Here is a 24,232-nt window from a genome sequence, read left to right on the forward strand (position 1 = left end):
CCGGGGGCAGCTACACCGCCGCCTCCTTCGCGCTGCGCAGTGCCAAGCTCGCTCCCTCAGCCCCCACAAAATGGCAGCCGCGCATTCCCCGGGGCCCGCGCTTCTCACTCCCTCAGCACCTCCGGGTGGGCCCGCCACATCGGTACACCCGGAGGCTGCTGGGAGAAGCGGGAGCGGTAGCCGCGCTCCCCTCGGAGAAGCGGCACCCTCGAACGGGGGCGGGACCGCACCGGGCTGAGGAGAGCGGAGCCACAGCACAGCGCCGCGTGCCAGCGACTGCTAGAGAAAGACCAGCGCGAGTCCGAGCGCGCTACCTCATTGGCTCTCATTTCTCTGCCGCCCACTGATTGGTGAACAATTCTCCCCACGCGCTCTCCCTTCCCTCCTATTGGCTCCTGCTTCCCGCTCAATTCCTGTTTGCCCGCCGCCGGCGCCGTGCTTCTGCCGGTTGCGCACCGCAGTCCTGCGGTCCCCTCAGGGTAGGGATGGCGGTGGCGGGCGGCGGTTGCAGCTCTGAGCCGGGGCAGGCCTCCCTCCTCGGCAGCGCCACAACGTGGCCCTTGAAGCGCTACGGCCGCTTCCTACCCCCGACGGACGGCGACGATGAAGGGCAAAACACCTCCTCTTGGAAGGTGACGGGCGGCCGGGGGCGGGGGGGGAGGTGGCTGTTTGGTTTTGCTGTAACTGGCTCCACTGGGGTCTAGGAGGCCGCTGTGTAGCAAGCAGTAATAAATGAGGCCTTTGCAGGTATCTTTTTGCAAGTCCAGAGCTAATGCAGGAATCAGGAGAGATTTTGCTTTATGCATTCTTAGTGTAAACACATCAATGACATGATAGTCAGCGGCCCACTTTTTTTTATTCCTTCCTTCAGCAGTGACCTGTGGTATTAAAAACTATAGATCAAGTTGGAAGAGTCCAGATGGTTGTTTAAAGTAGTTAAATCTGCATATGGAGTTATAATTAGTAAAAAATTCTTAAATGTGCTTCCTGTCTGAGGGAGTGGAGGGCAAGTTGCATTACTGAGAGGTAAATTATACACCTGACTTCTAGCACTGACCTTTGAAACCTCTTATTTTGCACTATAAATGGAAAATGTAGATTATGTGATTACAGGGCTAGATTTTTATTTTGTCTATCTTTTTAAAGGTTTTTGAATCAAATGAAGAATCAGGACATCTTATCCTTACCATTGTTGTATCTGGCCATTTCTTTATTTCTCAAGGGCGAACAGTACTGGTAAGTTTCTCATGTATAAAGCACGTTTCTCCATTCATGTTAGCATTGGTATTAACTTCATTTCCCTTCTCAGCTTCATATTCTCTCCCACTAAAAGGAAACTGCCAATTTTATTCTGCTCATGGTAATTCTCATGTGCTGCTTTCTTTTTATCAGAATAACACTAAATGCATTATTTCATACTGAGGAAGTGTTTCTTCTGTGGCTCTAAAAATCTAGATTAAGATGTAATACTAAGTGCTGCTGGGGTTGAAAGATATGCATTTGTTTTTTTCACGATTCTTCTGCCTAAGAAAACAGAAGAAATACACTGTTAAGAAATAGACAAAAATATAACTGTTAGTCCCTATAAGATTTGCTGTATGATCCAGCTAGTTTCTTGCCAGTGACCTGTTAGTATTTTGATTTTGATAATTTAGTTTATCAAAGGGTATGCGTTTTTTTCTGTGTTGGGTAATGTGATCTAACATACATGTTATATTCATGGAGACAAAATAACAACTTCAGAGTTGTGTCAACTGATTTTCCTGTAGCCTGTACTTAAGCATGACCAACTACTAAACTGTAAAGATTTCACAGTGACACTGAAGAGGTTAACAGAAACACTCCATCGAGAAGGAGTTGGTTTGATGCTCGACAGAGAAGGCCTGTGCTGGAAAGTGGAATCAAGTGTGTTCAGTGCGTATCGCTGACACTCAGTGATGATAACAAGTAGGAATTGGCTGGTAAATATATTAGAAAGCTATTACAAGCCACTGGAAGATGCTGCAGTATTAAGATAACAAAGACTTTTTTTCTTTTAATACAGAATATGTAAGAGAGTATGTTGTAGCTTTAAATATGTATAAGCTTATAAATTAGTTTCTGCTGTGCCTCTTAAAAGGTCTTAAACTTACAGAAATATCTTGTAAGTATAGGGGGAGATCCAAGGATACCCTTGAATTTTTTTGGCCTGTGAGTGTGTTGAGAGTATTGAATAGGTAATGAATGAGCTAACAGAGAGCTGTCAGCTCTCAGTCTGGATACCCCTTACACAAGACATGGTATTTGGCTCACATATTTAGTGAGGAGAAGTTGAGTGTTCTTGGACAAGGTAAAAATGGAAGAGGGAAAGTATTTCAGCAGTTGTCTTGAATAAGAAAAAGGGATGGCGTAATTGAAAGTCCAGGTAGTTAAAAGAAGCGCAGCTGAAATGAGACTTGCTGCCATCTCTTGCCAAATTCTGCTTGGAATGAATCAGTGCAGAATGCGCCTCGCTGGGGCTGGTTGTGTTTTCAGTGTCCCAATCAGGCGGCTGTAACTGTTTAGGTAACTAGTAGGCTTACATTACTGTGTAGAATGTCCTTGAAATAACCATATAAAGGCTAACTGAAAGTAAGTTTGAATAACTAACTAAAGAGCGAAAAAGGCACAGACAAAAGCTGTAGCCCTTCAAAGACTGCGTCTGGCAAAGACTGAATCTGGCAAGTAGCAACGGGCAGATAAAAGTGTGCTGTCGTAAGGGATGAATGCAGGAAGTACAAGAAAAGCTTTGTAACTACTTGGCTGAGAAAAGCACTTTGTTGCAGCTCTTGGGTTTAGTGGCTAGTGAAGCTTTCAGGCAGCTGCTTTGCTTGAAATGCCAGATGAGGAATTTCTGAGATCTATCAGGTCTGTTTCAGCTTCTAAGAGACACGAAGATATTGCAGTAACGATCACAGCCTAAGAATAGTTTAAAATAGAGGTGGAACAGACACGCTTGGTAAATGTGACTGATATCCAATAATGACAATTTAAAAGAAAAAGAAAGTTGTGTGTTTTTTTTAAAATAAATTTATTTTGGCATGCTTCTATACCAACCTTAAGGCCAACGCCATCATTTTATTAAGTGTTAGAGAAAAGGTATACACAACTGGTGTCGTATGCATTTTAAAACCTGACTGTCAGTTCCTTTGGGTGCACTTCTTCGAGCTGCAGGCGTGTTCTGTGCATACAGAAGTAAACTAGTGTGAAGTGCACTGGTACAACATGCCCTATGCCTGTTTATATTTCTCAGAGACTGGAGCAGTTGTATTCCTCCCACCGTTCCTCTTAAACATACTTGACTTGCTGAAAAACCTAGCAAATACCCAACCTGTTCTGAACGTGGGTGGGCATCTTCAGAACTATGTTAGGTTTCCTGTTTACAAGGGATTTGGTCCAGCACATCTGGCTTAGTGTTACTGCTTAGGCTTGTTCCTTAAGCACATGCGCTCCCAGAAATGCATCCCTTTTCCCAGCACTATGCAAGACTGATATGCAGTGATAAAATTCTTTTTCCTGGGACAATCCCAATCTACAGGTATCTTTTCAGGCTTTGAAGAACAGTCTGTGGAATCTCTTTAGTAAAGCAGCCAGTATCATCACACAGAAAGGTGATGCACAGGGATTGTGCTGAAAAAGACAGCACAGGCAGTGACGCTGTTGGCCAGTAGCCGATAACAGCATTGATGTCAAAGTAAGTATGACCATTACTGGATCTCTGAATGGTTTTCTTCAATTAGCAGGCAGAGACACTAGAAACTCAGTATCATCGTCCAAGGACAGTTTACACCATGGTCTTTGGACAGAAGTCTTCTAAGGCCTGTTGACAACAGGATCTGGACAGCAGGAGCTGCTTACAATGCAGTAGCCTCAAAGCTAGCCAGAACTGCACAGGCCACTGGTGAAGTTTTGCAAACTCCTTATTGAGATGCCATATAACAAAAAAGTTGCAATACTGTGCAGTCTATGTTATTGCTGTAGAAATAATCAGACTGTAGAAATGGTTAATTTTACTCGTTCTATCTCCCTCTAGTCTCCAGCTCTCAGGAGCTGTCAGAAACCTGTCACAATATTTAAACAGGCTTTGCACGACTAAGTACATAGTTCTTTTGAATCTGTCACAGACCAAATCCTCTCACTGGGGGTCCATTATAATGGACAGTTTGTCACAGAGGATAATGTGAAAGTTTCTGCTCCAGAGGGAATGTATCAAGTTTGATAGAATGCTGCAATTGTTGGGATGATTCAGCTCGCGGTTTTGCTGTGTACGTTCATTTCTAGTTGCTGGCCTGGGCTAGTGAGTATTTCCTTTTCATTGCCAAGGTGTTCTCTAACATGTACGTGCTGCCTTACTCACTTGCATTGAAATTCCCTCAGGTACTTGCAGAACTGTTTCTTGCTGTGTAGTAACTGCATCCTTTAAGTTGTTGATGTCTAGTCTTTTGATCTATCTTCTAATCCCTACTTTTCAGACCTTTTGATGTACTACAGGCTCCTGGTTTTGAGGGAACTGGATAACTATTATCGTAGCTTTGTACCTTATACCTCTGCATAGGAACACAGTGAGGCACCAGATCTGTGTCACAGGGACACCATTAATTTCCTCCTCAACTTGAACTCTACTATAACTATATTGTGTTTTTGTATTATCTCCTAACTACATTGTATTTTTGTGAAACTTCTGTGGGTGAATAATAAAGGGATTTTTTCGCTTCTAACAGTAATCCAAGAATGAACTAAACCGTTAACTAAACCCAAGAATTTATTCAGTGGTGAACGTTCCTAACTTTTTTTTTTGACTGCAGCAGTAATGATAGAGCAGGAACTCTTGCCCCACCCCAAGAATTTTAACATGATGATTCTAAGTAACAGTTTAAAAAAAAAAAAAAGTTAGTTTTCATCTGGCATCTGTAACAAAGAAAACATTAATTGGATGCTTTTAAAACAGGCAATACGGTAGTATGATATATTCTTATCTCTTCTAGTTTAAAATTGGGATATAATGTAGTACAATCAGTGCATTAATAGACGCAAGCTATCTTGGCTTGTACCTTCTATTTTCTTTAGGAAGATGAAAGAATGCATCTGTTCTTCAGTCGTGCGTACATTTTACAAAAGCTAAAATGAACTTTTTTAGCTGCCAGCAAGCTCTGTGTTATGCTGATAATACTGTTGGTGGCTGCTTTTTAAAAAGTCCAGCAAAAAAATCAAAGTCACATACTGAAAAGTGTGAACTTCCAGACTTCAGCTGTTTTGTATTTCACATAGAACTTTTCTTTGTTCATTCTTCTGCAGTGAACAGTGATGTTAACTGAACTAATGCTTGCCTGAACTCAGTGCTGATCAGTTTCAGAGTTAGTTTTCTGCTAAACTAATCTTGGTTGGCCAATGTGCTAGTAATAGCTCCCAATGCTTGCTCTTTTAGTGAGCATGGGCCCTACAAATACCTTTTTGGATGAAGGCGTATTTTGTTGTGTTGCTTCGTGATTCTTTCATCAAACTTTTTTCATGTCAACACTTCATTTACGAAATAGGAAAATACATAAAGTGTTTTCTGTAACATACTCTCTTGTCAGTGTGAAAACGAGAGGAGATAGCTTTTGTGTAAATTATTTACTTAGTGAATCCTCTTTGGTCTCTGCCTTTCATCTACATACAACTTTCACTACAACTCCATTTGCACAAAACTGAGGTTGCGTAGAAATCTTTATTTCATTGATGGTTGGATTAACATGATCCATTCTAGGAAGAATATTCAAGTGTTCCTGACTTGATATCAGAATATTTTCTCTATAATGGATGTATTTATGTATTCTCTTAGTCCTTTTTGTTTTCTTAAAGCAGGAGTGTTAAGAAACCTTTTCTTTTTCTTAAAGAATTCTAGCTATTTAGAGCCAAGTGAGACTATGACTCTTCTATGATCCACTTGTAAGAAGAACAGTTATAAAATAGTAATAAAATATTCACATATCCTAACAACTGATGTTTTTTTTCTAATACATGCGGTAGACTACAGTATTATTTTAATGAGCAATAAAATAGTAGAATATTTAATGAATTCCCTTCTAGCAGTCTTTTCACTAATGGAAGTTGAAATACTATTTTCTTGCCAAAAAGAATGCTATAGTGCATGCACTGAGTCTCAGCACTTCTGAATCAGGCAGATTAGTAAATACCTTGTGCTGCATACACTGCTGTGTGGTTGAGGTGCTGTAGGTTTGAAACAATTGATTACAGTATCTGAGAATGCTCCAGAACTGGTCATTAAAGTACTTCCTTGCTACCATAACAAATAATTGTGGACATGTTCAGTGTTTCCATGAGTTGCTCAAAGAAAACAAATTAATTATTTTAATGGGTAAACTTTTGAGGAGTGGGTATGCCTTCAAGATCACTTTAAACATTCTTTAATGACACTGCCAGAGACATACTTGAAACTATCTTAACAAGGAAACAACTGCTTTCCTTTTAAAATACAATCTACTTGTGATCAGCCAAATAAAATGAAGAGGAGGGTAAATGGAACTTCAGAGCGTGGAACATAAAAATCCTTAATGTGTAATGCGAATCAAAGGGTGGTGTGTTTTTTTTTTAAACAAAGTTCTTCCTTTGGAATTAAATTACATAACATATTTTTAGGACCTGGCTTTGCTGCAGTGTTGCCTAACAGACTGCATATTTTATGGTAGAAAAATCTCATTCTTCTGTACTGTAGATAATGGAATTTTAACAGGAATATCTCAACAGCATCTCTGTCAATTTCTGGCCATATTCTCAAGATACATCATGTTCTGTTTACCACAACTCTTTCTTCTTTTCCCTGCTTTGAATCAGCACGTCATGAAAATTATATGTTGGTGTTTTATTCAATGCAATTAATTCTGGTGCTAGAATTCTTAATATCCTACAAATTAAACAAATTGAAATTGTGAAGAGGACTTATTTAATAGGATAAAATTAATCCAGAGTAATTGATTTGTGACCTGATCTTTTAAAGTGTGGAGTAAATGTCCTTAGTGCCCTCCTGGTCCCCTCATGACTTCTAATAAGCTAACAGTGCTTAGGATACAGTAGATTCTAACCTCATTAATTAGGCAAGCATTCAGCAGACGTTCTGGTATTCTTGATGCTCTCTTCGCAGTGCCTGAAACTTATGCGCCCAATTTTTGAGATCATATTCACAACAGTGCCTTGGGTAGACAAAGGTCCCTGTGCAATAAACGAGGACATTGGACAGAAACCTAGGGAAGTGAGCAGGTTGCTAATGCTGCTTAGCAGTAGTACGTTGCAAGGCTAGAGAAAGATTGTTTTTTTTATTAAAGGTCCTATGATTGCTATTTGAAAGAGTAGAAGGAATCTTAGTTTTATTGACTTATTCAGTACCACAATTGTAGTTCAAAAATTTCAATTTGTTTATTTCAATATGTGTTGTTGACACAATTGTTTTGGACAAGCTGAATATCTTTCTGCATTAGCTTCCCTATTTATGTTTGATATAATGATACATTCCTGTTGTATAATGATTATGTATTGGTGATTGGCACCAGTAAAGAGTTTCAAGGGGTTCTGATCTTTATTTTTTGCTTGCCTCAATTCTTCTAAAGCCAACTATTGGAATAGTTTTTAAAGAGTAGTGATATCTGTTAATGAAATGTATTTACCCTAAAGTTGGAGTTTAACATGTGGTATCGATTTAGGGAAGTATATATTTTGTATTAGGAGTTAAAGAAGAAATTGCTTAACCTGACTTATTAATGGGCTGCCCTGAAGAGCTTCAGCCAGCTAAACTCATGAGTATCCGGTTCATCTGCCTAGATCCCTGGTCAAGTGTCACTGTTTTGAAGTGTAGTTTTGGAAAAAAAAAAATTCAGGTTCTTACTATGAAATACCAAGGTTTATCCTGGGTTAGGGGCTTATCTTTGCTATTCACTCCTTCAAGGGGCTGTAGTTTGTACCCATGTCGGGGAACTCTTTCTAGAAAGCTGACACCTGGCAGCATGTGCTCCTGCACCCAACACTTTGCACTTTGGCCAAAGACATTCATCGGTTGCTGTGTCCCCTGGGCATGGTTGTCTCAAGGGTGGCTGCGTTCGTCCTGCATTTGCTGCTTCATTTAGCTTTCCTGCCTCTGTAGAGACAGAGCACTCTGTTTAATGAGTTCAACCCTGATGTGTTCTTTTCCACAATCAAACAAGCTTAATAGCAAGATGTAAAATCCAGCTTTTAAGAGATTGGGGGTAAAAAAAAAAAAAATTGCATGCAAAAGGATAATGCAGAGCTTAACATCCTTTTATTCCTTATTCCGGTTAGTTTGCTGTCTGTCTGCCTGCCTTGGGTTGTTTTTTTTTTTTCGGCCTTTCACCTCTTTCCACTTCCTATTCTATATCTTCTGCAGATCTGTTTGAGACAGCTAATGCTTACACTAAGATCTCAGTTACATACAGCACGTGTTTTCTGCTGTGCTCTTATCTTCCCAACGATGCTATACAGAACATGCTTGGATACTGACATGTAGTTTGGAAATTTTTGCAGGGACAACTTTCTGCTTCCCCTGCTGTACAAGTTGAAGTGCAAAATGGCAACTCAAATTCTCTTTTGGGAAGGCAATGAGCTAAAAAAACCAGTATTTTTCAGATATATACAAGCATTTGATTTATAATCCATATGTCAAGTTTCAAGCAAATACTTGTGAACAACGTTTCCCAATTTTACTTAGTTTTCTGAAAGCATCTCAGTTTTGCCTGTACTTTAGTGTTCAGTATAATACTTGAACATAATTTACAAGCTTTTACAGATTGTCTGCTCTCACATCCTTATTTTCACTGTCTCTTGAGATAATGCTTAATAACAGTCGTCTTAACTACAATTTCTCTATTCTGTTGCAGGCTTTTACTAGATGTATTGACCACATTGTGTAGATACTTGGAAATAATTCTACCATTCCTTTGTTTCCCAGCTAGTCACTTCTAAGAATAAACAAGATGTTCTTCAGCATAAATGTTAAGTAATAGTAGTACCTAGAATAATAGAGGTCAAAAAATGTTGCTATTTGTAATGCAACAAATCACTTAAAATCTAGGTAGTGAGTATTATTTCTGAAAAGAATTTTCACTGTATCTTACATCCTCAGTGAGGTGAGCAGACCCATGGAGCAGAGTTCTTGATAGGATGACACAGTAACTGGGCAGTGCCTCTCTCTGTCTAGGGAAAATGGCAGGTCGTTGAAGCCATCCCTACTGGTTTTGTGCAGTGTTGCATGAGGTTGCAGGTGGGGTGCTCAGAGCAGCAGAGCATCTTAACCTTCCCCACAAAAGTGCTTTCTCAAGTCTCTTCTTTTGCCCTGCAAAGGCATCGTGAGGGGAACTGTGCTAGTTTTGCTCTGCTTACCTTGGGAAATGATTGGATTAAGGAACTTTCACAGGTGCCTCCCTGGAAACTGAGCATGGCCTTTGCAAGTAGAAGATTGCTGTGTTTTTTGGGTAATTTTGTACTATGGTGCTGCCCAGCCTGAATTAGAACGGGGCAAGTGGGATGTTGTCTGAGGTCTTTAGCTTTTCTCTTCTGCCATCTTGCTTCAGTTATCAGACAGGACCACTCTGGCAGCTATGCTCTGGGATATAAATTAATACAATAAAATTCCTTTGATCTCATGCTGAACTCATCATTTCTTGCAAATGCACATTCCCAGTCTGCAGGATGCCCAGCTGACTCCATAGTCCATTACATTATACAATGCATACATTCATGCTGAACTGTGAACTCTGAGAACAAACCATTTTATTTGCATTTCATGAGCTTGTTATAAGTGGCAGCCAAAACTAGAGAATGTGTGTCTTTGTGTGTGGCATTCTGGGTTTTTGTTTGTCTTTTTTAATATTGGTTGTAATTTAAGGGCAGAGTATATAATGTTTGTGGCAAAAAGAAAGTTTTCCTTCCTAAGCTATTGTTTACACATGGTTCAATGTCACTTGAAAACATCTGTCTCATGAATGAGTAAATCCAAACTCAGTGATGTAAGCCATCATAGCTGAACTGTTACACAAATAACATTTCTTAAATAGATATTAATTTTTTAGTTAATATTGGGTTGCCTAAAAGCCTTGCAATCTAACATAAAATGGATAATCTGTTCCTGTGTTCATACGTGGCTTAGCACCATAGGGTTTCTAGATGATACAATAATAAAAATATTCATAAATAATATGCAATACTTTCCAGCATAGATCATAGTCCTCATTATCCAGCAGCTTTTTGAATGCTGAAATGTAAAATCAGAACAAAAGCATTTCCCAATTAATGACGGACTAGATGACTGTAAGGCTAGACCAGCATTATTGGCTTCTCTGCCTCATGTAAGGTGTGGTCACGTCTTGCCTGCTTCTAAAATATTTGGCAACTGTCTTGCTTTGTTTTCTGCTTCATCTTAATTCTTCTCAGGGTCCTCCCTCTGAGAGGCTTAGATTTTTTGACAGAGATGTATGAAACTGTTTTCCTTTAAGACAGTGTTCTCACAAGTATGATCCTGGAGAATGACATAAGGAGTATATGCATGATTGAAGGTTAATGATCCAACTTAGAAAAGCGCTGCCATTTATATCTTCAAATTGTAAACATTTGAAGTCTTATGTTCCTGCCCAGTTGTAGGTTGCCTTTTTGTCTATATTCCTGATAAATCTTATACTGCCATCTGTCTTTGCTCATGCCCAGTACTGCTCAGCAATGCCCAACTCTGTAAATCAGGTGTGGATGGTGCCTGCTCAAAGGGAACAGTGACCACACCTGCTTTGTTCTCTGTATTTCTGTCAGTGGTGACAGCAGTCTGGAGGGACTAGTACTTTCTTCTCCGTCAGTGCGTATGTCCAGTGCAGATTGAGAGTCAATTCATTATCTCCAGAAATGCAGAAATGGACTATAATCTAAATATATTGCCATGCAGTTTCCAGGATCTACCCCATACCTAGCTCTTGGATGTTGGCAGAGATCCTCTTGACGGAACAAGGGACAGATTTATTGTGGTTTTCCTTCTTGTTGCTCTGAATTCATTTGCCTAACTTCCTATGTTGACAAGAGAAAATTGTCATTATTTTGTCTTAATTCAAGCAGCCATAAATACAGTCTATGTTGACTGAGGTAACATGGAAAAGCCATGAGGAACAGAATACACCTTCTTAATGTGGTGCAAAATCGGGCTTATTTGCTGCTTAGAACTGAGAAAAATCTAGAGGATCCTGACTGTAATGACAGTTACCGATGTAAACAATTTAACGGTGGAGTTCAGTCTGAATAGTTCTGCAGACCTGAGTTTGTCTAAAACATTCCCTCTCCTTTTTCAGGTAGCTTGCCTGTGCCAAATCAGCTCTGTCTTATTGCTCAAGTACTGCACTGAGTTTTTCCTGTTTGGTTTGGCTAGTCTTAGTTATTTGTTTCTACTTGGCAATATACAATCAACCAAAGGTGCGAGAGGAAAGGAACTACTTTCTGCTTTGTTCTTCAGTGAATTAAACTAGAAGTAAATTAAATTTCAGTTAATTAAATTTTTGGTTTGGAGTTGAATAATTAGGAGTATATAAATAAAAATTCCAAATGCTGGGGTTTTTTCCAGCATTCTTTACCTCAGAAACAGGACATATAAAAGGATGACAACCAGGGAAATGTCAATAAAATAGTTGGTAGAAAGTTAAATGTTGGCTTTTATGTTTTTTTTTTTTTTTTTAACAGTTATTGTTTTAAGGAAACATTTGTTCTACCTATGTCTTACAGTGAAAGGAAAAACACTATAAAAATAGAGTTAATATAAGAAGAGCTATATTTAAATAAACAACAGTTGGTGTATATCAGAACTAGTAACTATTTGAAATGAACAGAGTAAGCACAATTGGCCACAAGTTAAAGAAAGGGATATTAGAATTGCTTCACTAACAGCATTCTGGGGCTTGGGAGCTGAATCGGAGGAAGACCAAGTGGCAATAGAGAAATTCCCTATGGCACAAGCAGCTGTCATACTCCAGCACAATGTCCTAGGCTGGTTGGTTGTCCAGGACTCAGCCTAGCTGCTTATCCAGAGTCAGCAGCGTGCTTTGAGAAGGTATGGATATTCCCCTCGATATAAGTAAGTAAAAAGATGTTCAACATTTATGGCTTTAAATGAGGGAATTAAGTGCGGATATGGAATTCACCTTATGTTAGTTTGTATTTATTTCACAAAAATAAATACTAATGCACTTGGTCTGCTGCATTCCAAAGAGTGAGAATATTTACTTTCGGATTATTTGTATAAACATCAAGAATATACCCCTTCTGGAAGGGATAGCTTAAAATATTTTTTCTGCTTTATATATTCTAGTTCTACATATCCCATTTTCTCTCTGTTCTGAGTTGAGAGCCCATCTCCTGCCCCATTCAAACTCTTCTGCACTATGTATGTTTTCTGCCACCAGATGTTTCCCTTCTTGAACGCACTGTCAGCTGTACCTCACTGCTCTAACTTCAGTTGTTTTCCTTGCTTCCTTAGTAGATCCCTTCTAGCAACTATAGCAGCATGAGCACAGCACAAGCTGATAAGCATTGTAGCTGGATGTCACTCCACATCTCCTCTAAAGTCCTTCTCATGTACACAAAACAAATCTGCATTTTTGTATTTTGTACAGGCATGTACTAAGACTTCTTTGCAATGCATATGCACAATTAATGCTGACTTTTTGCTGTTGCAGATGCTGTGTTCTATTTCCATGATGTTGGCATGACTGAAATTCTTGACCTTTGACATAACTTTCTGCTGTGCACAGTCGCTAGCTTAACTTGCTGATGCTTTTCCATTTTCAGCATTAAACGATATTTGAGGGCCAAACTCTGCACAGCTATGAATGTCCTTAGCCAGATTTCAAAGCAATATGTTCTATGGTGCAACTGAAAATATGACACGTGAAGCGCTACTGATTTATTCTAGAAGTTTTCTACCAGTGCTGTGCTCTTTTCTTAGCCTGCTAATCTAATCTCATTTCTCAGGCATTCTGCTCAGTATCTTCTTCCCCCCTCCCCACCCCAACTTTAGTGTCCATATACCAGGCTCTTGTTGGGCAGGTCTGTCAAAAGAGGCTAAAACTGCACCGCCGCAAAGCCAGGGATGCTAAAATGCCAGGTGTACAGAGGAGTAGGGGTATTTCACAGGCTTCCTTTACTGTGTCAGACACAAATTCAGACTACACGACAAACTGACCTTCTTCAGAGACTTCCTACTATTTGACATCAGAGAGGATTTTGTCTGTATGTGGAAGGAGGGTGCCCTCAGCATGCTGGACACAGCCTTCTGCTCCACTGCTTCAGCAGTCTAATTGCATCATGTAGTATGGCTGGAGAACACTTGACTTACCAAGACAGATGCTCTTTTCTGTTGTGAGGTCTATCATTTGCAGTTTGTCCTTCTTAGGAGCCAGATTCCTTTACTAATTCCTGTGAAAGTGTAGGATAGCTTGGTACTTCCCATCGGTCACAAAGTGAAGTCTTTCTATTTTGACCTTGAGGCTTTTCACACCGTAGCAAGTCCTACCTTGAGACACTTTGAGAGTGCTCAGTGCAGACAGACATGCTGCAAGTGACTGGCCTGTCTTACCTGCTGTCAGCACCTGTTTTTACAGTGCAGAGGGAAACTCTTTTCTCCCTCTGACCCCAAATCTTTTGGGAATGATACTTGCATGCTGTCTTGCATTCTGGAGTCCACCATAGCAGGTGTCTGATTAGCTGTGTGTCTGTGATCCAGTTTGCCTTTGGTTCAACTCTTCAATGCTTGCTAGACATTTCTCTTGTAAAAGTTCAGTTAATAATCTACATGCAATTGCTGCATGACACTACAAAGCCAGTGCCAGCACATTACAAGAGCAGTGTCTTACCAAAGTGACTTCTTGTACCAAAATAGAATGGCAGATGGTTTCCCAGCCCGGACCTGCATAAGATGGATAGTACCTCTGGCAAAAACATGCTGCTGGCGGTGCAGGATGGACATGACTTGTGGTTCTTGACCCTTAGGACACCTATGAAAAGCAGCCTATGCGAAAAGCCATGGTCATTGAAAGCACTATGAGTTCAGATAAAACAGTTAGGTAATTTCCTGCCTACCCTTAAATTTGTTTGAGTTTTTTTTCCCCCTAAACTTTGGTAACTAATGACTATGTGGCAGTCTGTGAAATACCTTGGGAGAGACAGTCCATTGCCTTGCAATTTTTATATGGTGTTTTCAGCTTCCTGGGGTGTTTTTACAGAATACTGTGCAGGCCGCCTTGTTTGAAGAGGCTGACAGGTAATGCAACTGGAGTATAAAAACATCTTTATCAAGTTATCAAAGCTGCTTCTTGTTTACCTGAATTCCATCTGGAGAAAATGCCTATCTGGGCCTTAGATAAACTAACTGCTGTCCCATTCTTCAGGTTTGCCTGCCCTCTGCTGCCCTCTCGGGCACCTTCATGGGATGCAGAAGAATTTAAAGTGCTCTGTTGCAGCTGTTTTATTATGCATTTCTTGGAGGCTTTCATAACATGCACAAATATAAACGTAAAATATATATGGAAATTAGAATGTACCTTGACATAGTGTTGTTACTGGAGCTACAGACTCAGATTTAATTCCTAGTGTGGTAAAAATTACGTATTGGCAATTGTTTGACAGATACAGAAGTTGCATGTATGCAGATGACTAATCTTCATTAGGGATTAAATTACATCACATAACTTAAGTGTGTACTTCTGAGTGTTGCATGTTTGCTGTGCAAGTAGTTTGTGTTCTGCTTTATTTCAGGAAGGCTTTTCATTAATTGATTCCCACAAGTGGTTAAAGATAGTAAGAAGAGCAGACTGCCTGCTGCTTCGTGCACAGTCAAAGGTAAGTTGAGTTGCTTTTAATATTTCTAATGCTAACACGGTTCTGTATAAGATTTCTTAATATTGGATAAATTAAACCAGATGTTCTGAGATACTGCAAATTGTCTTATAAATTAAAAGATTTTTTTTTTTTACTCTAGTTATTAAACAAGAAAGATTGAATCATCTTAATGTCTTTTGTAACTGCTAATGTTCAGGTCTTTTAGACTGCTTTCTGAGAGTTAGCTTCTAAAACAGCTAGACTGGTATTTATTTTAGAATCTATCTGCCATGGCTAACAATTAAAAAGATTAAGCAATTCTGTTACAGGTACAAAAGCATGCTATCTATGAGTCATACTTCAGTTTGGCAAACAAAGTATCTGAACAAACTATTATTTAGCCATTTTGTGGCCCCTGACACCTGGCACAGTAGTGGCAGTCTGGTGATTCAGGCATTTGGTATTCAAGGCAATGAAAGGGACCCTCAGATCTCATGAAAAGTGGTTGGTCAGCCTTTAAATAATTAAACGGCACTTGCGTGTTACTAACTTATGTATAAATTTCATTTTTCTTTGTTCTTAGATGAACTCCGAGAAGTTTCTTATTCATCTACACTGAACACTCACCAGGTTTTTCAGAAACAAAGCCTCTTTCAAAATGAGAAGAGCTCTCCCTTCTCCCCTGATAGTTTCTAGGCTTTGTTGTTTCAGCAGACACAGCTGCCTCCAGTTTAACTATCTCTACTTGACAAGAGAATTCATCTCTAAGATAAAAACAGGAATTCTGGAAAAAGATGACGAGCTCCTTGTTCAGTAGCTGCTAGTTTAACTCTTTGCCCTATTCACAGAACTATTAGGGCATAAAAACATTTCAAGCATTCTGAGATGTTCTGGCATTCTCCTCTGGCAGGAACTCTGGGACAGACTGGGTTATTGCAATTGCAGGTAATAGCAATATCCAGAGTAGCTGAAAACAGTAAAAATTCCTGTGTAGTTGTATTTCAGTCTTTTATCTGATTCCTTTTATTAAAGATGCATAAATATTTCTTCATAGGATGTTACAAACCAAACAATATAGTCTGCAGAGGGGAGAATGCCTTGCTAATTGCAAGATAAAAGCAGATGTGAGGCATAATAAACATTGTTTAAATATAAGGACTCATCTTGTTTCAGAATAAGCCTATTCTAATGGTGGCACTAGGAACTGCATAAGTATCTTAAACTTACATAAATTTTAAATTCATGGGTGATGCTTGCCTGAAACCGTAATGCCTTTGCTCTCTGATTTTTGTCAGATTCGTATAAAACGTGGAGTATCACTGAAGACTACTATCGAGCTGTTGCAGTAATTAGTTCTGATGAATCAGTAGATCATCAGTTTCCTTCACAGTTAATAGAACCAGTTACGCAGCACAGCATTAAGGGATTCTGCTGCATCTCACAACAAACATAAAATCAACATCACAATCACTTTGAGGCTTGAACAAAGCTCCGAGGGACAGTTCAGAAAAGGAGGAATATTAACATAGTCTTAAATGAATTTGGTGCATCTAAATGTTTACTTACCATAAATTCCCATGACTTAAACTGGATTTAGTAGCACTGCAGTGGTCTTATCATATAGTTTCTCTACTTTATATCCCAAATTGTAGCTGAAGTGATTCCTTAAAGGCTCTCAGTGTGTATAGCTTCTGTGCTAATCTTCAAAAACACTTAAAAAAATTCAGGAAGCCAGCCACATCATGCGAGGGGTTACACCTCAACCCTGATAGACCTAAGTAAGGAAAGAATCATGCAGAAGCCATTTAAGCAGAGGAAAGCAAGCTAGGTTTTCAAAATCCAGTTCCTATATCTGAGTGCACAGGGCAACTGAGGAGCATGGACAACTAAATATTACACTATAATTTCTGGTTTATCTTGTACTCCTTGTTTTTTGTAAGCCATTAATGTTGCGTTTATAGTGAAATTTACTCATTTCTTAAGAAATACGATTTTAATAGGGCACTGAGGACTCTTAGCTAGCAGAATGAGTTTCTAGACTATATTTTGAGAAGCTTGGTGTTAATATACTTGAAGGAACAAGACATGTAGAAAAGATGCCTGTTGTGGATCACTATTGAAACGCAGCTGTACTAGTGGAAATTTTATTCAGTGAAGCACACAAGTGTCTAATTCAGAAGCCGTATCTGTCAGATGAACACTTGTGTCTTGCACTTCGCTGAAAGAAGCAGCTGCGTGGCTGTGACTGCACTTCATACAGCTTCATCTCTAGTAATCACTTACCTCACATTAGTCTTTGATGTGCCTCTGTGTATGAAAAGTTTTTTTTATATGAAACAATCTGTAAACAGTAGCAAGTCAAACATTCTTAATATTCCGCTAGTAAGTCATTTCCCTTCATACTGTTTTTATTGAGCTCACCCCATTGCCCCAGGGAATGGGAAGAGGTGCAAATTTGATGATCCAAGTGACCTCAACGTTTTTTAATACTTCAGCTCGTGTATGGTTCAGGGGTTACTGCCCAGTACTCAGTTTATGCTAAAACTTGACATCATCTTAGCTGAATTTGAGCGCGGTCTCTCTCTTTCCATAAAGGAAAAATGTTTAATTTACAAAGTCTAACTGCAATCTTAAGTATTTAACCATCATTGTGAAAAAGCAGAGGGCAATACAAGTAGCTCAGACTGAAAACTGATTCGGGGATTGTAGGGGATAACTAAAACAAGTGTTCTTTGAAAGTCTCCAAAAGGAATTCAAATTAAGATGCAAGTTACCTTTCTGTCATTTTAATGAGAACTCACCTGTCTGGCATATCCACAAATCAGTTCTTGGTTATGTGAAGCTGACCCAGTTAAGTTGGCATCTTAGTTAATTAGAGGAAATGTAACTGGGCACTGGTAAAATGAGTGCTACAGTTTGTATTATTTTAACTTTTTTTTCCCCTTTAAAAGACAATGAGACAAGCTTTTATGCTTACAATGGCCTAAAATTCATTTTATGCAATACAAGCATCTTAAAATAACGTGCATGTAAACATGCAGGCTGTCATGAAGAGCTAGCTCATCTTTGAGACAAAAAAAATCTTTGAAGTGAAAGATGTCCTTGTATTCCTGTAATCAGCAGTCTAGCAGCACGCCTAGTCATTAAAAAAATGATTTTGACATTGATATCTCAGAAGGATGAAGACTCAAATAAGCTAGGTTGGTCCAAGGAAAACTTCCTTTTCTAGTACTTTAACTGTGTTTAAAATTTGAAATGTCAAGATCAGACTGAAAGTCCCATTAATTCTCTCCCTTAACAAGAGCATTCAGTATGTATCTGCCTTACATCAGTTGAATGTGCTTAGGACAAGCTTATCAGGCACGACAGACTCTTCAGTCCTTCACTTTCAATGCAATTTGCTGGACCTCATGTACTTAAAAAAAAAAAAATCTGTTATGATGCAGCACAGTGACCTATACTGGGGGTCAATTCTATCAATTTTTTATTTATTTTTAGTATTATTTCACTACTGAAGTAATGCCTTTAAGTTTCTTTCACTCCTAATCAACTGTGTTAGCATCTATTCAAGGAACAGCAGCATTCAGTTGCAGTGCCAAGCTGAATTTGTATGTTTGGCTATGCACAGGCACACCAGGTAGGTAGGGAAGGCTGGGTTTGATGCAGAGAGTAACGTAAATCCTAAATGGAACATACAGTTCTTTTAGTTTAGATTCCAAAGTTAACTTCTGCTTACTTTAGTGTAATTTCATTTTTTGTCACAAGTAACTGTTCAGAGTTGGCATATCCTTGTAGAATACTACTTGCAGCAACGAGAACTTAATTTGCCTGCTGTACGTGTAAAAACTCTGTAGTTGTGGCAAGGTTTATTCACTTGGCTAGACCTTTAATTAGTTGACAAGTGGCCCTGCTCACTTACCATTTTCTTGGTTTTTTTCAACTGATTTTCAAACTGGGAATCATAGTCTTCTGGCTTAGCTGCTGGGATAAATGAAGACACAGCGGGGAAAACTTGTTTCTTTGTATTTAAGTTGGTGCAGTGATCCAAAAATTTATCACCTCCTTCATAACTATAACAAATAAGAATTTAATTAAATCAAAACAGTTTGAGGGGATTCACAGTTAATTTAATTTCTCTTTGGTTTTTGAGCAGAATGAATGCCGCATGTTTCGTGTTCAGTTTGGTGGAGACTCAAAAGAACAGATGCTGGAACACTGCTGCAATTGCGTTCAGAAACTTGCAGAGTACGTACCAGTTCAAGTAACTGATGAACAAAGCCAGCAGCTCTATCACAGTCTCCATCAGCTGGCTAATGGTGAAAATCAAGTGCAGGACACTGAACAAAATGCATCAGTACTACATATAGTAAGTACACAAGAACATATAGAAAAATAATCAACTATTAGTGTTAGATCTGTAAATGACAAATTTTACTTCTGGAGAAAGTTCGTTGCAACTATGAGATCATCTCTATGGAGTACGATTTGGGAAACCAAAAATTCAGTTTACATGCAGGGAAACCTAGTTAGTGAACAGGGGTAGGGTTATTCAGGAAGTCAGCTGCTGAAGCTGGCTGTCGTCTTCCTATTTTCTTAGTGGGCCTGAAAAAAAGTTAACAGAACAATGGTAGAAAAAGGGGTTCTATCTCCTCAAGCTTATCGTAATATACCTCAGAGCAATCAGATGCCTTCGTTTTGGCCTCCAGAAGGTCACTAATAACTGAGGTTAATATACACGTCAGGTTATCATAGGAAGAATGTTAGCAAGCATATGGAATGAGATTATAGGTGGAAAAAGCTTTGGTCTCGGGTTTGAACTTTTCCTTACCTAGGCACCCTGGAAACGAAGAGAACAGTTTATGCAGGGCTCAGGCAAACATAGGAAGTTACTAACCGTTAAAAGATAGGGCAGTGAAGGCTACAACCAAGTGTTATTTACCAATTCCCAGTCAGATTGTTGTATGGTTTGGTGGAAGACTCAGATGCTTTCTGCTGAGGTTAATAAACAAGAAGAGGGGGCAGAGGATGAGAGCTGAATAGTTAAAAAAAATGTCTACAATTTCATCAGTGTGGTTTTCAGCTAAGACTGCTGGGAACCACCTGGCAGACTTTCAAATAAATTATACAGGGTAAGAAAAATGATTGGAGCCATTTAAGTAACCATGAATTGTGTTCTCCCTTTTGTGTTTACCTACTCCTGTTTTGCAGTGTTAATAATTGTAAATATAGCAATTGTATCAATTTGAGCTTAACCTGACACATTTAAAAGCAATTTCAGGGTAGGAACAGAATGTTTCCCCTCTCCAAGACAAAGACCTAAAGTAACTGGAAAAGGCAAAGGCAGATAATATTTCTGAGGGTGACTAGTTCTTAAATATATGCTCTCTTGGGTATCCTGAGGATCACATTTACCAGCTCTAAAAAGCATCCCTGCAGCTAACTTAGCCAGGATAGCTCTTGGGTATGTGATAAAAAGAGCAGGACCAAGATTGAGCCCTGAAAAAGGAATATCAAAGCTTTCAGCTACATCATTTTCATGATATAATCTAGGAAGGTCCCACTCTACTGGACAGTGGAATCATATTTGGTAGAGAAAGTGCAGGGAAAAAAAACATATTGCTAATTTGACTCGCACCGTTTCCAGGAAGGCATATTGGAAACCCTCAACAGCTGATACTCAAGCTTTATTGTTTGTTCTTTAAGCAGATTACCTCTACTTTGGGCTTTGCTCATTTCCTGATAAGCTAAAGCAAAGAATGAAAGATAAAGACCGTACTTTATGGCAGAATGCTGTTGAACACCAACAGTTGTACTATTGGTATTAATAATACTCTTTCTCCAGAAGTTAAGACTGAAAACCTTGCTCAGAAAATAGAATTGACAACTTAAAACCATCTTTTCTGTGATGCGACCCATGGGAAGGAAAAAAGCATGCTCCTGCTGAGCATTCATACACAGCATTTTTTAAAGTTAGTTCCAGTAAGTAGTTTAAAAGTTACCTTAGTTTAGACATGACAGTTTAACTACAGGCCCATTATTTCATGTCTTTCATTTTTAAAGACTTGAGCAGATGTGCATTCAGGTTCCATAAAAAGATGCCTTTTTACTGCATAAGGTAGCTGAGCACATTCTCTTCCCGTTATCTCTAAAAATGGAACTACTTCCCTCCTTGCACATACCCACACTCTGCTTGGTAACAAGCCCTTATTTGCATTTGATATTTTCTAGCCAGATGAGCCTCTACCAGATTCCTGCCTTGGAGAAAGAAGATCTGTAACACAGCTAGCGCAGGTAAAAAAAAAATAATCTAATATTTAGATCCTGTAACTGAATCTCTCAGGCGCAGAGAGAGCACAAGCTATCATCTCATGTGCTGTAAACATCTGGTAACTGTCTCCACTGAACATCGGGATGCCATCCTCTATACCAACAAAACCACAGGATCTTGTGTAATGGCCTGCAGCTAGGAAATAAGCTGCAAACCCAGGTATTTCATGGTGTAACTACACCATCTGCATAAGAACAAACCACCACACCGAGAGCAAACAAATACGCAGAGGTCACATCCAAATAAATGGCTTTGTCGCTCTCTGACTCTGCAGAAACAACCTCTGCAGTCATAGCTTAAGCCTGAAAATATCAAGCATCCTTGATCCACAACAAAAGATGCCCTAACTCAATTAACAGCTTCACTGAGGCGGCCAGGGTAAAGCCATATTTAAAAATAACTGGAAGTTGACTGTTGCTTGTCTACTGTATCAATTTGGGACAGTACAGAATCAGATGACTGAGGAGAAAACTACTCTCTCCAACCTCTGTTTTTGTGCAGTTGCTGTGGGTCTTTCTTACCCTTCTTCCATATTGATGGGATGATCAAGTCAATGTTTCTTCACATCAGTGGTTTAAGGGACAACTCCTCTGCTCCCTGTTATGAATCTGTCCTCTCTTAAAGCCAAAAAAGCCTTTTAAACACCTCTGTTTTCAGAAAGCAGAGTTCCCTGTACTCACCTCAGTGGCGAGAGCTGTATTCCACACCCTGCTGTTTCGTTTCCAACAATTTTGTTCCTGCCCTCGTACAATGCAGCATGAGCACATCGACAAGTCAGAGCGATCAAACAAGACAGTTTGCCTTTAGCAACTCTATTTTTCATGACCAATCTCTGCTTTAAGAGGCAATACTAGGAAGTGTAAATTAGCACCAACATTATGAAGAACAACTTAGTTTCTAGAAACTGCTATTCTGTGGTCCTTGTATAACACAGGAGCATGATACCTGCTTCAAACAGCTTTGTGCCAGCAAGGCCTCTATTTGCTGTACACATTCATCTCGCTTCAATTACTAACAAATTCCCCAGCACAAAAAGACTCCTTGCTGTAGTAGTTTCCTACATGTTCCTCTACTTGCCCTTCTGCTTCTCAGTCAGCTTAACGCAACTGTGGTCTGAGCTGGGTCTCCCATGCCCTGGCCCTCAGGCTTGCCATAAAAGTTTGCTCAGCGCTGAACTTCTTTTCCCCACTTGAACTTCAGAAACACACCCTTTCAGCTGGTGCTCTGGAACACTCCGGAGTTAAATTTCTCCCTTTCCACCACTTCAGGAAGCTAGCAGAAGCACTGGTTTTAAGCATTTTCTTGCAGTTTCTTTTAAAAGATATTTAATGGTCTTCAATTTATGATTAAAGATATTTTTCTCCAATCAAGACTATGGCATGACCCAGAAAAAGAGCAATACTGCAGTGTAAACCAACAGTAAGACCAGCAAAAATATTAAGGGTTGATTTTTTTTCCCCCCCTCACAAGTGAAACACAGCTATGCTCCAGCTGTCAGCATGCCCACCCATCTGCCAGTTGTCAAGCTCTGTTTCAGGTTCAAGCAGCAGAAGCGAGGGCCTGACTGAACAGCAATTCTGACTTTCCCAGATGGAGAGCCTTGGTTTAGCCTGTGCCTCTCCTATCAGCGCATCATCAAAAGAGAGGCCAAACTAGGCATTTGAGATTTTTTTAAAGCCAGATACAGACTAACTAGCATTAGGCATTGCCCTGTAACACCACCATTCGCCTTGGATCGCCTCTGCACATCACACTTACCTCATCATGAAAGCAGCACTTCAGTGATTTTCTTTGCTTCTGCTCTCCCATTCGAAGCATCCAAAAAGCATCCAAAAAGCATCCGTAGCTGATGCTGCAGCTTTAATGACTTCAGCACAGACAAGTAAAGGAAGTGAAAGGCTGAGTGGGCAGTGAGGTCTATACAACATTCACAGCCCCAGTGATGGAAAAATTTTGGTGCTAACACTTGGTCATTAACACATACTATGAATAACACTGTTTACAAGGAGCAGCAGCCCTGGCTGCAGTAGGGCCTTTGAACTGTGAAGTAACTGTTTCTTTAATGTGGCTTACATCCAGCAGGAAAGCTGGCAGCCCGCCACAATAAAAAGTTTTAGTCAAGCTGCTTCAGCTTGTTGTCGTAGGATCAGCAGTGCGGAAAGTGCTCAGGAGTTGCCCAGTAACCTACCGGTCCGTTGGACTTGTGCATTTCTGCAGTGTATCATCTAATGGCCGAGAGCGGCATCGCCTATGGATGCTGGGAGGCCGTCAGGGCTTCCTCAGCCTCAGCGCATGATGATGTACATCTTCCACTCTGCTGCCACAAGTTTTACACTGTAATGTGACATGATGCACCTAGTTTGCCCATGCCAAGGGAGGACGTTGGGGGAGGGGATTAAATGGGCACAAAAAGGATGGTTTAACTCTTAAAAAGCCCAATAATTTACTTCTAAAAGACATCTTGCTAAATTAAGAGCTTAGAACTACATACTTGGTTATCCTTACACAATTAAAGTGGCAGTACATACGCTTCATGCAGGCTCCTTTTCTTTTACACAGAATGGGTATTCACGAGGAAGCCACGTTACCCAGGAAATGGGCATTTCTGATTTAAACAATTGCAAAGGAATTCAAAGTGTTGTAAAAACTATTCAAATTGAAGCTGGGTATCGGAGAAAAAAGTACATGCTGAAATCATCTGACTGAAAGCATTCAAACAGCATTAATAAAAAGGCAGATGCATCTTTATTAAATACTGAAGGAAAGCTTTGACGTAGCTGCATCGTTACGCAAACCGTGTAACGTTACCTTTTACGTCCAAGATTAGTGCAACACCTTTGGTTTTTTACTTTTGCAGTCTGTGCTGGAAAAGAAGTCTGAGCTCCCCCTTGTGTATCGGCATTCGGTGTGGCACGCACAGGAGCTGGGGCCCTTCATTCGCTTATGTCTTATGGATCAGAATTTTCCAGCTTTTGTGGAAGATGTGGAGAAGGAATTGAAAAGACTCACAGAAGGTTGAGAAATACCAGCTTATTA

At 39.7% G+C, this 24,232-nt stretch overlaps 1 protein-coding gene across 1 annotated transcript; it reads left to right on the forward strand.

Moving 5' to 3' along the window:
• Positions 1-485: 485 nt before the first annotated feature.
• On the forward strand, positions 486-24,215 carry REC114 (REC114 meiotic recombination protein; the record flags this gene model as incomplete). Its single annotated transcript, XM_082321304.1, has 6 exons — positions 486-632; positions 1,147-1,236; positions 14,806-14,889; positions 19,019-19,234; positions 21,097-21,159; positions 24,054-24,215. The coding sequence occupies 6 exons, from the start codon at positions 486-488 to the stop codon at positions 24,213-24,215; spliced, it is 762 nt and encodes a 253-aa protein (XP_082177430.1).
• Positions 24,216-24,232: the final 17 nt, after the last annotated feature.

This window comes from Platalea leucorodia (genome assembly GCF_965183815.1).
Source record: "Platalea leucorodia genome assembly, chromosome: 9".
Classification (NCBI taxonomy): Eukaryota; Metazoa; Chordata; class Aves; order Pelecaniformes; family Threskiornithidae; genus Platalea; species Platalea leucorodia.